Source organism: Cherax quadricarinatus, unplaced genomic scaffold, assembly GCF_038502225.1.
Source record: "Cherax quadricarinatus isolate ZL_2023a unplaced genomic scaffold, ASM3850222v1 Contig5322, whole genome shotgun sequence".
NCBI lineage: Eukaryota > Metazoa > Arthropoda > Malacostraca > Decapoda > Parastacidae > Cherax > Cherax quadricarinatus.
This window is the reverse complement of record NW_027200348.1, coordinates 1-21,576: the sequence shown is the minus strand read 5'-3', so window position 1 is coordinate 21,576 and position 21,576 is coordinate 1. Positions and strand designations below refer to the sequence as shown.

At 39.8% G+C, this 21,576-nt stretch overlaps 1 protein-coding gene across 2 annotated transcripts; it reads right to left on the bottom strand.

Moving 5' to 3' along the window:
* Positions 1-384: 384 nt before the first annotated feature.
* Positions 385-9,755, bottom strand: LOC138851015 (arrestin domain-containing protein 4-like; the record flags this gene model as incomplete). 2 transcript variants are annotated; one of them, XM_070081956.1, is given in 4 exon segments in its annotated part: positions 385-567; positions 1,242-1,459; positions 7,600-7,644; positions 9,605-9,755. In XM_070081956.1, coding segments are annotated over 4 exon segments (588 nt in total), but the record flags the coding sequence as incomplete, so codon positions are not given.
* Between the last annotated feature and the right edge of the window lie 11,821 nt (positions 9,756-21,576).

Here is a 21,576-nt window from a genome sequence, read left to right as displayed (position 1 = left end):
AGAAAGGCATCTCGGTGTATATGACGTGTTGAACTTGAATACAAATGACTACAGAATGCTGAACTTCTTTTAGTTTCTACTTTACTAATAGTATGTTCGAGTTTATATTAATAAGATGAAAATTTGTTTTACATTTAATTATTGGGATACAGATAAATCTTACAATGATTCCAAGACTGGCTTTAATGATTACGTGAGTAGAGTATATTAAAGTTATAGGTAATATGAGGCACATGGACGTCCTCCTTAATTAGATAGGCTGGCTCTTTCAAATCAACCATTAACCGCTTTAAAAAATACAAATTTACTAAATGAGACATGCAACAGTACTTTTAAAATTATAGCAAATTCACCAGTTGTGAAAAAAAAAAAATGTTGCCTTACCTCTGTGAGACATGCCCGGGTACCCTTGATGGTAACTTTGCTCTGGTTGTGGACACGTGCCCATATACTGATGGTCTCTCCAGGCACGTAGCCGCCACGGTCCAGCCTAACACGGCAGGACACGGGACCCTGGGATAGACATGTCATTCCCAGCTTATGCTCGATCTCGCAGTGGAACGGTTGCTGTGGAGAACACACATTAGTTACTGACCAATTTCTGTGGAAAATACAAGAATTAGCTACTGATCATGCGTGTCTTTATTCATGTCAGCAGTATGCATTTCTCCAGTAAACTAAAGTGAACATTAACCCCTAAAGCACATGGTTTTAGAGGGACAAAATGAGTGTTGAGTGTTCTTTCCATCAGCTAGGGTGCCATAATTTCCAGTCCTACGTTGCGTAAATCATTCAGAAAACTCGTTTTTGAGCCACGACTTGAAGACTGGAGAACACAAGAGTGAACTACTGAACAGTTGCTGTGGAGAACACCCAAAGAAGGCAAGAGATGGCCCAATTAAAATATGAAGAAAACTGATATCAAAATACACTATGAAGTTTTGACATATTCAATAAGAAGACTTGTAAATTCACCAAAGGTGTTTCGTATATTCATAAGAATTTTGGTAAGTTTTCCAGTGAAACATGATTGAGAAATTCACTACAATTTTTGAAACAATGAGAACTTGGGTAAATTCAATAAAAAAAAAGGGGGGAAATTTAAGACTACACGAGGATCATTAAGGCTGCATGTCACCTGTTCACCAGTAAAGAATATATCAATCCCCAAATCAGTGATTATAGTAAATCTTCAACATACACTGAGAGATATACACAACACAATGTGGTACTGAACTCACTGCAAGAATGGAAGGCTCAAGGTTGAGATCGATGGGATTCATGACGATGAAGACTTGCTGGTTCTTGTGGGTAAGACCATTGGGTTCTCTTAGCGCTGCCTTGCAGAAGTACTGCACCCATCCATGCTTCCCCAGGAAGGTGGAAGGCAGACCCAAAGGCAGGCCAAGCTTGAAGGGAAAACTGTGGATCCCCGGAGACAGCAAGATGGGACTCTGACCTGTTCCATACCATTAAGTGAGGAATAGTAAATAATTATTTTGAATGATGCTGCTTATAGTTACATAAAGCCGCTTAACAGTTAAATTTGAGAATAACAGAAAGTTACCTAGGGGTTATAAATGAGGCTGTTAAAAGGTTGAAACTCCATGGCAGGGACACGAAGCCTATCCGCGAGAAAGTTACGGAGTATCATACGGCCAAAATGCATAAGTATTTACAGTGGAATGTTGAAGAGTGTAATATATATAATTAAATAGATTGCGGTGCACAGAAAATACAATAATTATATAAACAAGCAGTCATGTGGGCTGAGACCTGTTTCAGCCAAGTGGCATTTTTAAGTTTATGGGAATGTGAAATCTGTTTGAATAAATTTGGATTTAAATAAATGAGATAATTTAAGAAAGGTCATGAAGAGTAATTAACCTTTACATTATATATAATGAAAATTAATCTATGTTTAACCTCGTATACTTCGATATTATTTGTTCAAGCAATTTGAATATATTTTAGGAGATTTTCAAGAATTTCTTACTCTGTGGATATTAAGGTACAGGTTTGTTAGCCAGTGGGACGCCAACAGCAACAGTATAGTTGAACAAGTAGTCACTAACATAAAAGACGGGGATCGAGAGTAAGAAAAACTCTCGAAACTAGTTACAGGTATAACATGTACATTTAGAGTTACTTCCTTTTCGAATTTTGCCAACTGTTTCAGTGTGATGTTACTTATTTCTTTATTTCCAAAAAAAAAAAAAAATTAATGAAGAGATGAGATGAAAACAATCTGGCGATTCTTCAATGTTAATTGTTATATTAACTTAAAGTTTTCAAGTCCTGCCATATTTAAAGAAGACTTAAGAAACGGGTTATACAACCAGAAGAGACATTTCGCTCCTTGTTATGGTTAACTATGACACAGTCTGATATACAGTGAACCAAGTCCAAAGGCAAAACGATTCCAAAATACGTATTCGAAGTCGTCGACGTGACTCACGAAATCGTAATGACACGACTACAAACAAATCACACCACGTATTTTATTATCACACTGGCCGATTCCCACCAAGGCAGGGTGGCCCGAAAAAGAAAAACTTTCACCATCATTCACTCCATCACTGTCTTGCCAGAAGGGTGCTTTACACTACAGTTTTTAAACTGCAACATTAACACCCCTCCTTCAGAGTGCAGGCACTGTACTTCCCATCTCCAGGACTCAAGTCCGGCCTGCCGGTTTCCCTGAATCCCTTCATAAATGTTACTTTGCTCACACTCCAACAGCACGTCAAGTATTAAAAACCATTTGTCTCCATTCACTCCTATCAAACACGCTCACGCATGCCTGCTGGAAGTCCAAGCCCCTCGCACACAAAACCTCCTTTACCCCCTCCCTCCAACCCTTCCTAGGCCGACCCCTACCCCGCCTTCCTTCCACTACAGACTGATACACTCTTGAAGTCATTCTGTTTCGCTCCATTCTCTCTACATGTCCGAACCACCTCAACAACCCTTCCTCAGCCCTCTGGACAACAGTTTTGGTAATCCCGCACCTCCTCCTAACTTCCAAACTACGAATTCTCTGCATTATATTCACACCACACATTGCCCTCAGACATGACATCTCCACTGCCTCCAGCCTTCTCCTCGCTGCAACATTCATCACCCACGCTTCACACCCATATAAGAGCGTTGGTAAAACTATACTCTCATACATTCCCCTCTTTGCCTCCAAGGACAAAGTTCTTTGTCTCCACAGACTCCTAAGTGCACCACTCACTCTTTTTCCCTCATCAATTCTATGATTCACCTCATCTTTCATAGACCCATCCGCTGACACGTCCACTCCCAAATATCTGAATACGTTCACCTCCTCCATACTCTCTCCCTCCAATCTGATATTCAATCTTTCATCACCTAATCTTTTTGTTATCCTCATAACCTTACTCTTTCCTGTATTCACCTTTAATTTTCTTCTTTTGCACACCCTACCAAATTCATCCACCAATCTCTGCAGCTTCTCTTCAGAATCTCCCAAGAGCACAGTGTCATCAGCAAAGAGCAGCTGTGACAACTCCCACTTTGTGTGTGATTCTTTATCTTTTAACTCCACGCCTCTTGCCAAGACCCTCGCATTTACTTCTCTTACAACCCCATCTATAAATATATTAAACAACCACGGTGACATCACACATCCTTGTCTAAGGCCTACTTTTACTGGGAAAAAATTTCCCTCTTTCCTACATACTCTAACTTGAGCCTCACTATCCTCGTAAAAACTCTTCACTGCTTTCAGTAACCTACCTCCTACACCATACACTTGCAACATCTGCCACATTGCCCCCCTATCCACCCTGTCATACGCCTTTTCCAAATCCATAAATGCCACAAAGACCTCTTTAGCCTTATCTAAATACTGTTCACTTATATGTTTCACTGTAAACACCTGGTCCACACACCCCCTACCTTTCCTAAAGCCTCCTTGTTCATCTGCTATCCTATTCTCCGTCTTACTCTTAATTCTTTCAATTATAACTCTACCATACACTTTACCAGGTACACTCAACAGACTTATCCCCCTATAATTTTTGCACTCTCTTTTATCCCCTTTGCCTTTATACAAAGGAACTATGCATGCTCTCTGCCAATCCCTAGGTACCTTACCCTCTTCCATACATTTATTAAATAATTGCACCAACCACTCCAAAACTATATCCCCACCTGCTTTTAACATTTCTATCTTTATCCCATCAATCCCGGCTGCCTTACCCCCTTTCATTTTACCTACTGCCTCACGAACTTCCCCCACACTCACAACTGGCTCTTCCTCACTCCTACAAGATGTTATTCCTCCTTGCCCTATACACGAAATCACAGCTTCCCTATCTTCATCAACATTTAACAATTCCTCAAAATATTCCCTCCATCTTCCCAATACCTCTAACTCTCCATTTAATAACTCTCCTCTCCTATTTTTAACTGACAAATCCATTTGTTCTCTAGGCTTTCTTAACTTGTTAATCTCACTCCAAAACTTTTTCTTATTTTCAACAAAATTTGTTGATAACATCTCACCCACTCTCTCATTTGCTCTCTTTTTACATTGCTTCACCACTCTCTTAACCTCTCTCTTTTTCTCCATATACTCTTCCCTCCTTGCATCACTTCTACTTTGTAAAAACTTCTCATATGCTAACTTTTTCTCCCTTACTACTCTCTTTACATCATCATTCCACCAATCGCTCCTCTTCCCTCCTGCACCCACTTTCCTGTAACCACAAACTTCTGCTGAACACTCTAACACTACATTTTTAAACCTACCCCATACCTCTTCGACCCCATTGCCTATGCTCTCATTAGCCCATCTATCCTCCAATAGCTGTTTATATCTTACCCTAACTGCCTCCTCTTTTAGTTTATAAACCTTCACCTCTCTCTTCCCTGATGCTTCTATTCTCCTTGTATCCCATCTACCTTTTACTCTCAGTGTAGCTACAACTAGAAAGTGATCTGATATATCTGTGGCCCCTCTATAAACATGTACATCCTGAAGTCTACTCAACAGTCTTTTATCTACCAATACATAATCCAACAAACTACTGTCATTTCGCCCTACATCATATCGTGTATACTTATTTATCCTCTTTTTCTTAAAATATGTATTACCTATAACTAAACCCCTTTCTATACAAAGTTCAATCAAAGGGCTCCCATTATCATTTACACCTGGCACCCCAAACTTACCTACCACACCCTCTCTAAAAGTTTCTCCTACTTTAGCATTCAGGTCCCCTACCACAATTACTCTCTCACTTGGTTCAAAGGCTCCTATACATTCACTTAACATCTCCCAAAATCTCTCTCTCTCCTCTGCATTCCTCTCTTCTCCAGGTGCATACACGCTTATTATGACCCACTTCTCGCATCCAACCTTTACTTTAATCCACATAATTCTTGAATTTACACATTCATATTCTCTTTTCTCCTTCCATAACTGATCATTTAACATTACTGCTACCCCTTCCTTTGCTCTAACTCTCTCAGATACTCCAGATTTAATCCCATTTATTTCCCCCCACTGAAACTCTCCTACCCCCTTCAGCTTTGTTTCGCTTAGAGCCAGGACATCCAACTTCTTTTCATTCATAACATCAGCAATCATCTGTTTCTTGTCATCCGCACTACATCCACGCACATTTAAGCATCCCAGTTTTATAAAGTTTTTCTTCTTCTCTTTTTTAGTAAATGTATACAGGAGAAGGGGTTACTAGCCCATTGCTCCCGGCATTTTAGTCGCCTCATACGACACGCATGGCTTACGGAGGAAAGATTCTTTTCCACTTCCCCATGGACAATAGAAGAAATAAAAAAGAACAAGAGCTATTTAGAAAAAAGGAGAAAAACCTAGATGTATGTATATATATATATGCATGTGCGTGTCTGTGAAGTGTGACCAAAGTGTAAGTAGGAGTAGCAAGATATCCCTGCATCCCTAGCAACTCCCTAGTAATTATGTAAATAACCCATTGTGCCACATTTCTTGATCAATTTACTTTCTATTAATTAGGTTAGACTTTACACTCCTCATTCATTAATGGGCTGTTATCCTTCCTATTTCATTTCAAAGCCCAGCCCTATCTAAGGTAAACTACCAACTCCATGGCTGCAACTCACAATAGTCGATTAACACCCAGGTACCTACTTACTGTTAAGTGAACAGAGAAAATAGGTGTAAGGAAACGTGTCCACCCGTGCCGGGGATCGAACTAGGGGGCCCTCAGTATGTGACCTGAGCGATACCACTTGAGCCCCAAAATACTGGTATGTGCTCAGAGCAAGGCTGCTTTTAGACTTTCACAGCCTTTGCAGCGTAATAAAGACTTTCTCCACCATGTAATGAATATACATCATGAGTTCATGGCAGAGTTTACCAGTATAAGTTCTTGCCTAGTCACGTCCAATATGGCTGACAAGTGTAAATCGGTTGACTTTAGACACGTGACTTTAAAATTTTTATTAATGTTTTTCAGTCACGTGATGTCTGTCAGTGCACTGAACAGAGCAGTAAAATAACATATCACAGACATATAGGCTCACACATGTATATTTTAAATTCAACCCTTGTTAGATTAAACGTTAATATTTAAGCTAGGATAATGCCTGTTATAGTGCCGGTAGCTTCTTAAGGCTGTTTAAAAAAAATCGGAAATGCTAAAACGTACTGAGAGGAAGTATTGCAGACAGGTGTTCAAATCTCGTATATTAATTTACATTCGTGTATATATATGCCTGAAGTTAGTCTGTCATTTGATGAATGGTTACGTTCGGCAGCCTAACGAACCACAGTGAAAATAAAAGAGCTCGCTTAAAGCCTTAGAAGAATATTAATCTACTAGGAATTAGTCTTACAAACGATTATTAAAAAAATGGCTCTAGTTAGTTACAATTGCTGTTAGGTAAAACTGGTATGGAACCTCGCACATTAATATGACCCTCCCTCTGAGCTCTTCTAGTAGTGAGAGGTGCGACCTCACTCATTATTCCACACTTACTAAATTCTCCCTTCATGTTTCTTGAGTGAGTTCACACTAAACATTCCAGCAGATTGCACAACCCTTCCTCCTAGGCACGAAGTTGGTTTTTTGACTAAATGGATTTGAGCTTATTTCTCTACGCAACTTTAAGTTTGCCTAACGTGTGCTAGACTAACGCAAATTGGTCATATTTAACGGATGGCAACACGAGACGGGCAAAAATAATTTATCTGATGTTATTTATCTGACGCAGCAGGAAATGGGGAACCGAGAAGCAAACGGAGTTGAACTCGTAGTAAAACTTCTTTCTTTTATTTCCACGATTTTGCCTTTTAGTAAAAAAAACCAACTCTTTGTTATGAGGATGGGCTGGAGGGAGTGTACAGAGTTAGTCAGGATCGGGAGACGAAAATGCTGTAACCCGCGGGTTCATACGTAGGCCTCATGCTTAGGGCTCATGCGTAGGGCTCATACGTAGGGTTCATACGTAGGGCTCATACGTAGGGCTCATACGTAGGGCTCATACGTAGGGCTCATACGTAGGGCTCAAACGTAGGGCTCATACGTAGGGCTCATACGTAGAGCTCACACACAAGAAGTAACTTACCGCGATCATCTCTGTCGTCTTGAGGTTCCAAGGGGTAACGCTCGTCTGCAAAGAGTATAAGTTACTACCAGGCGATACAAGGGCCCCTCAGGAGAGCTTTTTACATTATAATAAGGGAAACTTAGAGTAGTGTTTCTCGACAACTATTATGAGGGCAGTGGAAACCTGATAGTGCTTCAGTCCATCTTAGACCATTATTAAGTCGGCAGTAACTTGATAATTTGTCGAGAACAAACCCAAACCGTCTAATTTCTCTTACATTTTTTTTTGGGGGGGGGGGGAGGGATAGTTATGAATTATTTCAGTCACAAAAATATATCTTATTCTTTTAGTGTTTATTCTCTGACGATATGTTTACGGAGTGGATTTATTTTTGTTGCTTGATTTATTAGGTTGATTCTATTTACTCACATGTCCCAGTAATTTTGTAAATATCTAGAGTTTACGTTGCCACTGAGTTCGGTAGAGTAATAAGAGGCGAGAAATAAGATTATATTCACCAAGGTCAAGGGCAGTTTATTAAGGCGAGAGAGACGGATCATGGTCCTCTTATACTAGTACTACAATAGTCGTGTTGTTAAAAGCACCTCGGAAATGAGGGACTTCTATGTCTTTGGTATAGAGAATTGAGCCTTTGGAAACAGGTGAGCATGAGTTATGTATTTAATTTCGTCAGGTAGTTGAAAAATATGTTGTTAAACATAAAAATATCGATATATATATATATATATATATATATATATATATATATATATATATATATATATAAACACTGATCTCTGGCTGAAGGAGACTCGAACCTACGAACCTTAGAACAAGGTACGCAGTGCTATACCAATCTACCCACACTGGACAATACCTTGGCGTGTAGCTTGCTTGTCCAGTGTGGGTAGATTGGTATAGCACTGCGTACCTTGTTCTAAAGTTCGTAGGTTCGAGTCTCCTTCAGCCAGAGATCAGTGTTTGTGTATATTTCGCCTGCTCTTGCGAATTCCATATATATATATATATATATATATATATATATATATATATATATATATGCAATAAGATCACAGTAAACAGGTGATTTCAAAAGATGCACAACAACCACTCTGAAAAGAATAGAGAAATTCCAAGCGCTTTCGTGACTACTCACATTATCAAGTTCCTTGATAATGTGAGTAGTCACGAAAGCGCTTGGAATTTCTCTATTCTTTTCAGAGTGGTTGTTTTGCATATATATATATATATATATATATATATATATATATATATATATATATATATATATATATATATATATATATATATATATATATATATATATATATATATATATGCATGCAATAAGATCACAGCAAACAGGTGATGTCAGAATATGCAAAACAGCTACTGTGAAAGAACAGTAAAATTCCAATCGCTTTCGTGGCTTCTCACATTATCAAGGAACTATGAAAAACTTCCCCTCACTACTTCAGTTGCAGCCTTGCAACACTGCATACCTCCTTATGACGCACTAAGAAGTGTGAAAGTACTTAAGCTGAAGATTGCCACCCCCTGTGGCTTGTCTTGCATATATATATCCTATCCCATCCTGTCTCTTGTATCACATAGTCCTTCAACATTTCCTTTCGGTATATTTATCTTCTCTTTTCGTTGTTACAATATTATTTCACTCGAGTCTGTCCTCATCTATATCATGTCCCTCTCACCCAACTCCTTCCTCTCCCGCTTACCTTACTCTTTCTGCTTTCTCTTATTCCTACTCTTCCTTCTCCCTCTCACGCTATTCTGTCTCGTACTCTCACATTCCCTTTTGTCGCACCTTCTCACCTTTCAGTTATTTCCCGTTTCCTTCTTTTTTTTATGTGTTATTACCCCACCGCCCTCCTTCCCTCTCTTCTTTATACATCCATTTCTCCCTCCCGTCCTCTTTCCTCTTCTTCCTTTACTTTGTTCTTTCTTCCATCCTTCCCTCATACCCCCCTCCATCTCCCCTTCCACCTCCCTCCCCCCATCTCACCTGGCTCTCCCAGGAGTCTCATCCTGAAGTCGATGTAGTTCTCCTTGTCGGAGAAGATCTGCTGGCGACGGTCCGTCACCCTCACGACGCCCTCGCCCACCACGTGGAAGTACACACCTGACGGAGACAAACCAGAAGACATTAGAATTTGCTGCAGGAGTACACGCCTAGCGGGGAAAAACAAGAAGACAGTATCTGCTGACGAAGTAACACAAATCAGGTGACATTTGAATTTGCTGTGGAATTGCATTCAACAGTATTTGCTGTGAGAGGAGTTTCCCTAAATTTTGCTTTTAACAGATGAAACATAAACTGTAAATATACCCAGATGAACAACGTCTGTCAACCTCTCGAAACCCAGTTCCTAGACTTTCAGTGTGTTTATTTTCTCTTGCGCAACTGTCCATAGGTTGGAGACACAGAAACTTAGCTACTACCGTCCATAGATTGGATATAGATTGCACAATAGCCTACTGTACTGTTGCACATATCTCTTATACATACATAGGTATGTACGTAAATTCCAACACAAGAAAACGCATTATGCACTGTATTTCTGCTCCACAATATGTCCAGTGTCTCGATATTTCAACATTTATAAACCATTGGTTGTTGATAATTCAGCATCAATAGACAATCCACTGTTTTCTGTTACAATAACGTCTCCCGACTGTTGGTAAAGTTTCTTAATGTGTCCAAAAAAGTTTATTTGATACTGACAATGGAAAATGAAAAGTAATGTATGTTTACTGGAATCTGATTCTATACCCTGTACTGTCCGCCTCTGTCCACAAGCTATCCGTCTTTATCCAAAAGCTATCCGCCTCTATCTACAAGCTATTCGTTCACAAACTATCAGTCTCCATCCACAAGCTATCCGTCCCCATCCGCAGGCTATCCACCAGTATTACGTCAGGCAGGAAAGGTGGCGGCGACTCACACCACCCGCATATTTCCTGAATGACCTTTGTGACCCATCCGACCTTTTGACCTTCTGAGACCTTCCTTCACTTTAATCAAAAACCTTCTAAGGGGAACGTTCCTTGATAGTGTTATTCAGCAGTGTGGATGGACATATACAGTTACTTAATTCCAGTACAAAATGATGAGAATACAAAGTCACCTGTAGTTCACCCGTAGAGAGCTCGGCTCACAACCGAAAGAACTCGGGTTCAATTCCCAGAAGGGACAAGATGCATGAGCAAGTTTCTTTTCACCTGTTGCTTCTCTGTTTGGTTGGCAGTACATAGGTATCTCGATGTTAACATTAGATAGGAGTGAGCTTTGACAAAAATGAACTGATGTACCAATTCTTAGCTTGCAAACTGAACGATGTAAACAACAACAAAACAATTCAACTAATGCATTACAAAACTAATGAATCATTAGTGAAGTTACTAGCATTGTCAGGATAAATTACAAGATAAAACACATTAACTGGGCAAGACGACCATTCCAGCTAGACGTTTCCGAAGCTAAATACGAACCTGCCTACCCACCAACGTAAATATTTAAGAACCTACTGAAAGGGTAACTACTTTCTGAAGTATCAGGAATCAGGTGGAACTGGTATGGTAATACCCAGAAGTGACGTCTTCAGTCCTGAAGAAGACACTCGTAGCGAAACGTTTCCTTAATAAATTATTTGATAAGTGCAAACGTGTTTTTTAATTTACTATAATAAATCAGCTAATATTGAAGGAGAACAAGAATCACAATGCCGTCGACTGAACCGTTCACACATAACCTCTATGTTGGAGAGGAAATGTTAGATGATATTCCGGTCCCTCCTGGACCATTAACAAGTTAAAACTAAATTCTGTCACTTGGTAAAAGGTCCAGGACCATTAACAAGTCAAACTAAACCAGATTTCATAATAGATTCTAGACAGTCGGGGTTATTTGTCACGAGATAATGTAACTCAAGAAATTAGACGCAACAATCAAAGGATGACATATATAATTTGTATGGAATTTGAACGGCAAGTCAGTACAAAGTCTGTTAATATGGCTAAGGAAGCATTAGTCTTGTTTCCTGACGAATTTCACCTAACCTAACATGCGTACTAGAGTACTGCCCTGTTGTTTTATTTAGAAGGCTAATGGAAACAATTAGAGGCAATAAATATAACTCAAGAATAAAAATCTTATCACCTTTAGAATCAATAAAGATTTCACAATTAAAGATCCAGCCTGACAAATTCATCTAAATTTATCAATTTTGATCTTAACTGGGAATCAGATATTTCCAGAAAACGTACGATGAAATAGCTCATAAAACTAAGGTAAAAACAAAGTAATGTTGGAAAAGAAATTAATTATCCAAAGGATGAACGTAATTCCCAGCTAAAACGAGATTTGTAAAAAAAAAAAAAAACACAATGGCTTTACGAACCAAATAACGTGGTGCCTGTCCTTTATTGGAAATTTCAATGGAGAATGCATTTTTTATACGTGCACAGGACTAACCAAAAACAAAACGGTCCTGTGAAAGCTAGCTCGATTTTCATGCCCTGGAACGTGAGTTTCTTGCAGTGGTGGTCCGTGAGACCAGGTGACCGGCGGTGACCCAGCGGTCGTTTCCCATTACCCAGGAAATCCCTGAAACTCGGGGTATCGGGTAAGAGCTGGGAGGAGCTGCTTGGGAAACAAGGTAACCGCAGTTTATTCCCAGCACTGTCTATCTTCTGTTTAAACTGGAAACAAAACAAGAAATACAACGACGAAAAGAAATGTTGGCTCTAATAGTTGCCATTATAACGTACTGTCATTGTTTACAAATTCCAGGTTGAAGACAGCGGTAAGTCATGTGAGTTATGTGACGGGAAGTGGTGCACTTTCTCGCCACTTTACTCTTCCCTTCAATTCTTGTCATTTCGCGCTGTTTTCCGTGCACAAGTCACCGTAATTTTTGCTGACCTCTTCACAGCCTTCCATCACTTCCCGTTACATAAAATTCCTCGTTTGATAAAGCTTGACTTAATGGCATTCTTTCACCATTAACCTTCCCACGAATTAAAATTCACTTCCAAAGATATTTTTATCTTCTCTTTGCTTTGTCTTCAAAATCAGTAAAGTTTATCTTCACTCTCATTGCTTGTTTTAAATCAACCCTCTTACTCAGCATTATTTTCTTGTTTATCCGCCTTCCAGCCATTTTCCAACACACTCGCCAACACTTTTCTCCAACCCCGCCATCTCCCTCATAGGCCTACCTCCTTCATCTCCCCACAAAGTGCAAAAGTGTTTTTGTAATCACCTAACTGTGGTTTTAGGGGGGGTCGTGCCTTCGCTCCTCTACGCGTCTTTCAACTACCTACCACCGGGGGCACTAAATTCCTCACACGTGGGACATATCGCGGATATTCGATGAAAAAAAAAAAGCTGCATTCCTCCACCACTTTCTTGTCAAGGTCATTCCACTTCCTGGCTGCACCCTGAGGCTGACAGTGTTTCCTGACGTCTCTTGTGACTCACTGCGATTTCAGGCTTCATTTACGCCTCCTTTTGTTTACAAGCTTCGCCTGTAAACAGTCCGTCCTTGTTCGCCCTGTCAGGCTCTCTTAAGTAAATTGTACGTGATGAAGACACAGATGCAGATAATAAGTTTATTTAGGTACAGGTACGCATAAATACAGTCACACAGATTACATAGTAACATATGTGTAAACTACCCGGTATAACCTCTAAAAAAGTCAGTGACGTACTTCCATTGCGAAAACCTTTCGCTCTGCGTAGAGCTTAATCAAGTCACTGTTGGGTGATATAGCCTATGCATGAAGGCTCAGTTGCTGTAGTGTCTGACACACTGGATACATCAGCGTACTGCTGCAAGAAAGAACACAGACACAAAACATGTTTTCTTTAAACCTACACCTCTTCGCAATCCTGGGCAGTACTCTGCTCTATTTTACCCTATACATGGCGATCTTGAGTTCACGAGGTTCTTCTACCATCCAAAGCCATCAGATAAGGTTATTTCGGTCTTCTTTCATAGGTCAGTAGTCTTAGTTTTAAGACCTCTGGAGTGTAGTTTCTGGAACTACGTGATTGGAGGCGGGCTCCATGCTGGTGCTGCAGCATGGAGCCCTTACCTTGTTTTGTGTGTAAGGTCTTGACTGATGGTGCGTATGTACTCCCCTTTATGTGGTTGCACGGGTTGATTCACAGCTCTTGGCCCCGCCTCTTCGCTGGTCGCTATTAAGACCCCTCCCGGATCAAAGAACTTTATCGTGTGTGTGTGTACTCACCTATTTGTGGTTGCAGGAGTCTAGTCACAGCTCCTGACCCCGCCTCTTCGTGTGTGTGTGTTTTATTTTTGTTGTAAGTGTAATAGAGTGCAATACCTGTCACGTCATCACCTCACTTCTCATGACCTATTTATCTGTCACGTCAAAAGCGTCTTGACGTGGGAATTATGTCCGTTTTTTTTTCTCTTATCATGTCATGAAGATAATTTTTTTTTGAGCGAAGTCATGGAAAATACACACACACACACACACACACACACACACACACACACACACACACACACACACACACACACACACACAAACACACACACACACACACACACACACACACACACACACACACACACACATACACACACACACACACACACACACACACACACACACACACACACAAACACACACACATACACACACACACACACGCACACACACACATACATACACATACACACACACACACGATAATTACTGTTAGGAAAGCAACGGTAACTAAGTACGATCACTAAACACAAAGGGACAGATAAGTAAACATACGTAAACAATTATTGCCACGAAATAAAAAAAAACACTTGAGTAGATGATCGGTTATACAAAAATATGAAAAGTGGTAAGGAATGTAATTTCAGGAGAGTATTATACGGGTCTGGCACCTGACACACGCCTTGTCAGCTGACTGACTACATGCCCTGTCAACTGACTGACTGCTCGCTCTGTCAACTGACTGACTGCTCGCTCTGTCAACTGACTGACTGCTCGCTCTGTCAGCTGACTGACTACTCGCTCTGTCAGCTGACTGATTACTCGCTTTGTCAGCTGACTGACTACCCTCCTTCTCAGCTGATTACACACCTTGTCAGCTGACTACACACCCTGTCGAATAACTGACTACACGCCTTTCAGCTGACTGACTTGAGATAGAGTTCAGTGACCCGGCTTTCTGATGTGTCTATGTATGTATGTATGTATGTATGTATGTATGTATGTATGTATATATGTATATACGTATATATGTTTGTATGTGCGTGTATGTGTAAGAATAATGAATGTGTTGGAAGGACTTATCAAAGACAAGAGAACCCAGTAAAATATGGCCAAGAACGAAGTACACAGGTAAACAGGGAAGACCACCCCTCACTGGAAGGGCAAGAGGAGATATGATCACAACATATAAAGTACTTGTGTGGTCTTGAAGAAGACAGTCATGCACACTAGTTGCTTTACCACGGAGACAGCAAGAGCTAAGCAGTCATGAACCAGGCAGAACTACAAAGGGATCTGGACAGGCTGCTGACCTGGTCCAGCAATTGGCTCCTGGAGTTCAATCCCACCAAGTGCAAAGTCATGAAGATTGGGGAAGGGCAAAGAAGACCGCAGACGGAGTACAGTCTAGGGGGCCAGAGACTACAAACCTCACTCAAGGAAAAAGATCTTGGGGTGAGTATAACACCAGGCACATCTCCTGAAGCGCACATCAACCAAATAACTGCTGCAGCATATGGGCGCCTAGCAAACCTCATAACAGCATTCCGACATCTTAATAAGGAATCGTTCAGGACCCTGTACACCGTGTACGTTAGGCCCATATTGGAGTATGCGGCACCAGTTTGGAACCCACACCTAGCCAAGCACGTAAAGAAACTAGAGAAAGTGCAAAGGTTTGCAACAAGACTAGTCCCAGAGCTAAGAGGTATGTCCTACGAGGAGAGGTTAAGGGAAATCAACCTGACGACACTGGAGGACAGGAGAGATAGGGGGGACATGATAACGACATACAAAATACTGAGAGGAATTGACAAGGTGGACAAAGACAGGATGTTCCAGAGATGGGACACAGCAACAAGGGGACACAGTTGGAAGTTGAAGACACAGATGAATCACAGGGATGTTAGGAAGTATTTCTTCAGTCACAGAGTAGTCAGGAAGTGGAATAGTTTGGGAAGCGATGTAGTGGAGGCAGGATCCATACATAGCTTTAAGCAGAGGTATGATAAAGCTCACGGTTCAGGGAGAGTGACCTAGTAGCGACCAGTGAAGAGGCGGGGCCAGGAGCTTGGACTCGACCCCTGCAACCTCAACTAGGTGAGTACACCCACACAGAGGTATAGTGTCATGTGGTGGAGGTATAGTGTCATGTGGTGGAGGTATAGTGTTATGTGGTGGAGGTATAGTGTTATGTGGTGGAGGTATAGTGTTATGTGGTGGAGGTATAGTGTTATGTGGTGGAGGTATAGTGTTATGTGGAGGTATAGTGTCATGTGGTGGAGGTATAGTGTTATGTGGTGGAGGTATAGTGTTATGTGGTGGAGGTATAGTGTCATGTGGTGGAGGTATAGTGTTATGTGGTGGAGGTATAGTGTTATGTGGTGGAGGTATAGTGTCATGTGGTGGAGGTATAGTGTCATGTGGTGGAGGTATAGTGTCATGTAATGGAGGTATAGTGTTATGTGGTGGAGGTATAGTGTTATGTGGTGGAGGTATAGTGTCATGTGGTGGAGGTATAGTGTCATGTGGTGGAGGTATAGTGTCATGTAATGGAGGTATAGTGTTATGTGGTGGAGGTATAGTGTTATGTGGTGGAGGTATAGTGTCATGTGGTGGAGGTATAGTGTTATGTGGTGGAGGTATAGTGTCATGTGGTGGAGGTATAGTGTCATGTGGTGGAGGTATAGTGTTATGTGGTGGAGGTATAGTGTCATGTGGTGGAGGTATAGTGTCATGTGGTGGAGGTATAGTGTTATGTGGTGGAGGTATAGTGTTATGTGGTGGAGGTATAGTGTCATGTGGTGGAGGTATAGTGTCATGTGGTGGAGGTATAGTGTCATGTGGTGGAGGTATAGTGTCATGTGGTGGAGGTATAGTGTTATGTGGTGGAGGTATAGTGTCATGTGGTGGAGGTATAGTGTCATGTGGTGGAAGTATAGTGTCATGTGGAGGTATAGTGTCATGTGGTGGAGGTATAGTGTCATGTGGTGGAGGTATAGTGTTATGTGGTGGAGGTATAGTGTCATGTGGTGGAGGTATAGTGTTATGTGGAGTTACGGTGCTACAATGATACAATGCCCTTCACGGTACAATAAACTTATTCTTAATAATAATAATAATAATAATAATAATAATAATAATAATAATAATAATAATAATAAATTACTACTACTACTAATAATAATAATAATAATAATAATAATAATAATAATAATAATATACATTGCAGTTAGGTTTATCAGTATTATTTTCCTTAGGGAAGCGCTAATCCCTTAGGGGTGGTACAAATAAGGGTGGTATAAACCTTGGTAATAAATACCGACAAGTTGGTTTAGAAAGACACGTAAGCAAACACTATAACATATTTAAGAGAAGTGATCAAGGTCCCAGGACCGAAACGTTTTCTAATAAATATGTTATAGTGTTTGCTTACGTGTCTTTCTAAACCACAAATAAGGGTAATTAGGGCTGATCCAAGGATGGGGAGGGTTAGCTACAACTCCCTGGACAGTTTATGGGAGACGAGACCAACACATACACACACTAGGAGCTATGATTCGACCCCCGTAGCCATAATTGAGCCCACACACACACACACACACACACACACACACACACACACACACACACACACACACACACACACACACGCACAAGGAGAGTTATTTTAGGGGTGTCTTAAAACACCCCAAACGACTTTGCTCTAGAAAATGCTTCTAAATATGATCAAAATCAATGTCAAAACGTCTCTGGATTCCTTCTAAATTGTTCAGATTGATGAAATGACGACAATAATGTGAGATGTGATTGTGATATTTGTTTTTTTTTGTTTGACCAGTGTTATGAAGCAAGGAAGGGAAGACTGGGAACTGAAGGGAAGGGACTGAAGGGAAGAAGACTGAAGGAAGTTAACTGAAGGGAAGGAGAGTGAAGGAAGTAAGTGAAGGGAAGCGACCTGAATAGAAGGGTCTGAAGGGAAGAGGCAGAAAAGAGAAGACGAAAACAGAACGGAACATAATTCGACAAAAATAAGCCAGGAAAGAAGCCAGGCAGTCTGATGGTAAGGTTTTATTGGTTTATCCTGGGTTACTAACCCGGTGGGTCATCCAAGCAAACTCATATTCACGTCATATGTTACCTGATTTCATGTCTTCACAGATTAAACACCTGCAACACTAATCACAACACAGCTGTTAGATTCAGTCTCGGTAAATACAGCTATCAGATTCAGTCTCGCTAAACACAACTATCAGATTCAGTCTCGCTAAACACAGCTATTAGATTCAGTCTCGCTAAACACCACTATTAGATTCAGTCACGCTAAACACAACTATTAGATTCAGTCTCGCTAAACACAGCTATTAGATTCAGTCACGCTAAACACAACTATTAGATTCAGTCTCGCTAAACACAACTATCAGATTCAGTCTCGGTAAATACAACTATCAGATTCAGTCTCGCTAAACACATATATATGTCGTGCCGAATATGTAAAACTGGTCAATTAGCAAGAACTCATTTAAAATTAAGTCCTTTCTAAAATTTTCTCTTATACGTTTAAAGATATATTTTTTTCATGCGCCAGTAATTACCTCATGATTTGTCAATGGAGGTTACACGTGTATTATGTCGTGCCGAATATGTAAAACTGGTCAATTAGTCATTTAAAATTAAATCCTTTCTAAAATTTTCTCTTGTGCGTTTAAAGATATATTTTTTTCATTAATGCTGATGTAAAAATTTATAATTTTGCACCAAAAGGAACTTAGAAAACTTACCTAACCTTATTATAACAAAAGCAATTTATTTTAGCCTAACCCAACTAAATATATTTTAGATTTGTTTACAATAATTTAATACTAAACAAACACAGTGAAATATATTTTTTTTTCGTTAGGTTCAGAATAATTTTGGCGAAATTATTGCATACACAAATTTTCGCTTGTCCTATATGGCAAGATGAGCGTTGCTATTTAAGCCAAGATCGCAAGTTCTGCCTATTCGGCACGACATATATATATATATATATATATATATATATATCACAGTAAACAGGTGATTTCAGAATATGCAAAACAACCACTCTGAAAGAATAGAGAAATTCCAAGCGCTTTCGTGACTACTCACATTATCAAGGAACTATGAAATTAAAGCATCCAAGGAAGCTATATAAGGGGTCTGGCCAACACCTCACTATCAGATCCCACAACGGTTAAACACCTGACGCGCGCCGACCCAACTTGGAAAGGTCCTTAGCACAACTCACCCCACAAACTATTCTACCCAAGAAATAAGAAATTTTAAAAATTATTATTTGTCCAGTGTATTATTAAATTCTTCCCAAATTCTATTAATTATAAATGGATCTAATTTATATAAACCAAAGGAAATATTCATATTATTGTCAAAACTGCTTTTTATGAAACAAGATTCAATTATATTCCTGTCGACCATGGACTTGCTTGATACTACTTTCTCAACTTTTTGAAAATCAATTGGATGGTTAAAATCTCTTACATGAATAAATAGAGCATTGGAATCTTGTCCAGTTCTAATGCTATATTTATGTTGTTTTAATCTTAGTTCGAGATTTTTACCAGTTTGACCGTAATAAACTTTATCGCAAATTTTACAAGGAATCTTATAGACACATCCATCAGCATTTTGGGGGGAATTCTTTATCAAAAGTTTTTTTACTGTATCAAGATTTTTGAATACAACTTTAATATTAAAAGTCTTAAGAAGAGAAGGCATATCAACCAAGTTTTCATGGTAAGGGAGAACCAACATATTTTTAGTTGAATAAGGCTGGTTGTCCCTTTTTGGATTGTAAAAAGTATTTCTAGCAACTTTAAAAGATTTATCAATTACATTTCTTGGGTATTTTAAATCATTACCTATTTCATAAATTTTGGATATTTCCTCATCTATGAACTCAGGACTACAAATTCGTAAAGCTCTCAGAAACATTGATGAGAAAACAGACAGTTTGACTCTATCTTGATGCGAGGAATAATAGTGGACATAGGAACAGTTATTTGTAGGTTTTTTGTAAATTTTAAATTTGAATTCATTATTACCCTTAATAATTAAAACATCTAGAAAAGGCAATGAGTTATTTTCTTCAAACTCAACAGTAAAGTTTATAGAATGGGCTAAGCTATTTAATTTTCCAAGAAAATGGTGTATATCTACATTTTTGGGCATAAGACACAAAATATCATGAACATATCTCAAATCTATCATCCAAACCGCTGTATAATCCTACGGGTTTAGCGTTCCCCATGATTATAATAATATCATCCAAATACCTTCATCTGTCATCCTGTATCGAAGCATCAAACTCTGACGTTGAACAAATATGTTCACCACGGCTTTGGTGTCTCTGTTCCTCTTTCCTCTTCGATTCCCAAGAGGAAAATCTATTTCTGAAGATGAGCTCCTTCGTTTTAATAACCCGGAGGAGTTAATAACACAGCCAAGCCAAGCCATGACGAATATTTCCATTTAGAGCCTTAGAACTAGAAGAACTCATAGGTAAGAACCCATTAATGGTGAGTGGGAAGTGAGGATAGGCTTAAGAACTCTTCACTAGGACCAGCAGAGGAGAGACAGGAGGTTGTATGGTGGTTGCAGTGTCGTTCAACGACCACCTGGGTTTGGGGCTTCCCACTCACCCTGGCCTTGAGTTGAGACCAGTGAGAGAGAGAGAGAGAGAGAGAGAGAGAGAGAGAGAGAGAGAGAGAGAGAGAGAGAGAGAGAGAGAGAGAGAGAGAGAGAGAGAGAGAGAGAGAGAGAGAGAGAGAGAGAGAGAGAAAGTGAGACAGAGAGAGAAACACTTTCACGACTGTCATATCCATAATACATTTCAAGTTCATAGCTTCCCTTACTTCCACTACAAGCTACACTCGTAAAGAGAGACTTTAAAAAAAGTGACAATTCATTGTTCCTAATTCAATTTTCAGAGACGTGCTTCCCACAGAGTGAGAGAAGCTCAGGTTCCATTAACATAACATTTACCCGCTATCTAGGGCTATTTCACCACCGTAACACCTGTGAATATGTCTGTATTATTGCCTTCTCATTATCTGCTGCCCGTTTATTTAGCAATAAATAAGTACTTGGATATTATCCAGCTATTGTGAGTGGCATTATGAGAAGCTGTAGTCTTCCTTAAATAGAATTAGGTTTTGAAATGAGTTAAATTATGATAACAGCTTTTAGCATTCTCTTTCTCTTGTATCGCTCGAGGTGACGAAGGTCTCGGCTGAAGTGTATTTGTGTCATTTCATCCACGTTAGTCGTGGTAAAACGTTCTTTGAGAAGCATGATTAGGTTTATAATTACATCAACAGCAGCAGTTCAACTCTGGCTCGCTTAACTTTACGTAGAAAGAAAGTACATGCTGAGGACTTAAAAAGAGAAACCTGATGGGGCAAGGCAGCGCAATGGGGAAAGTGCAAAGAAAATGAGCCAGGAAAGACTGAGTCAAATAGCAACTTCCGCATAAATGTTTAATGTGTAGCCAGGAAGTGCAGTAATCAAGGCAGCCTCAACGATAGCTGCTCTAGATAGCAAGATTAAAGAGGAAAGTAAATACTTGATAAAGAAAAAGTTGTAATAAGGATTGAACAAGAAATACGGAACAGGGATCAGGGAGCTCCTAGCAGCCACAAAGACAGTTAATGGTATTGAAAAATTCTTAATTTTTTGTCAACATCGGAGGCTGAAACA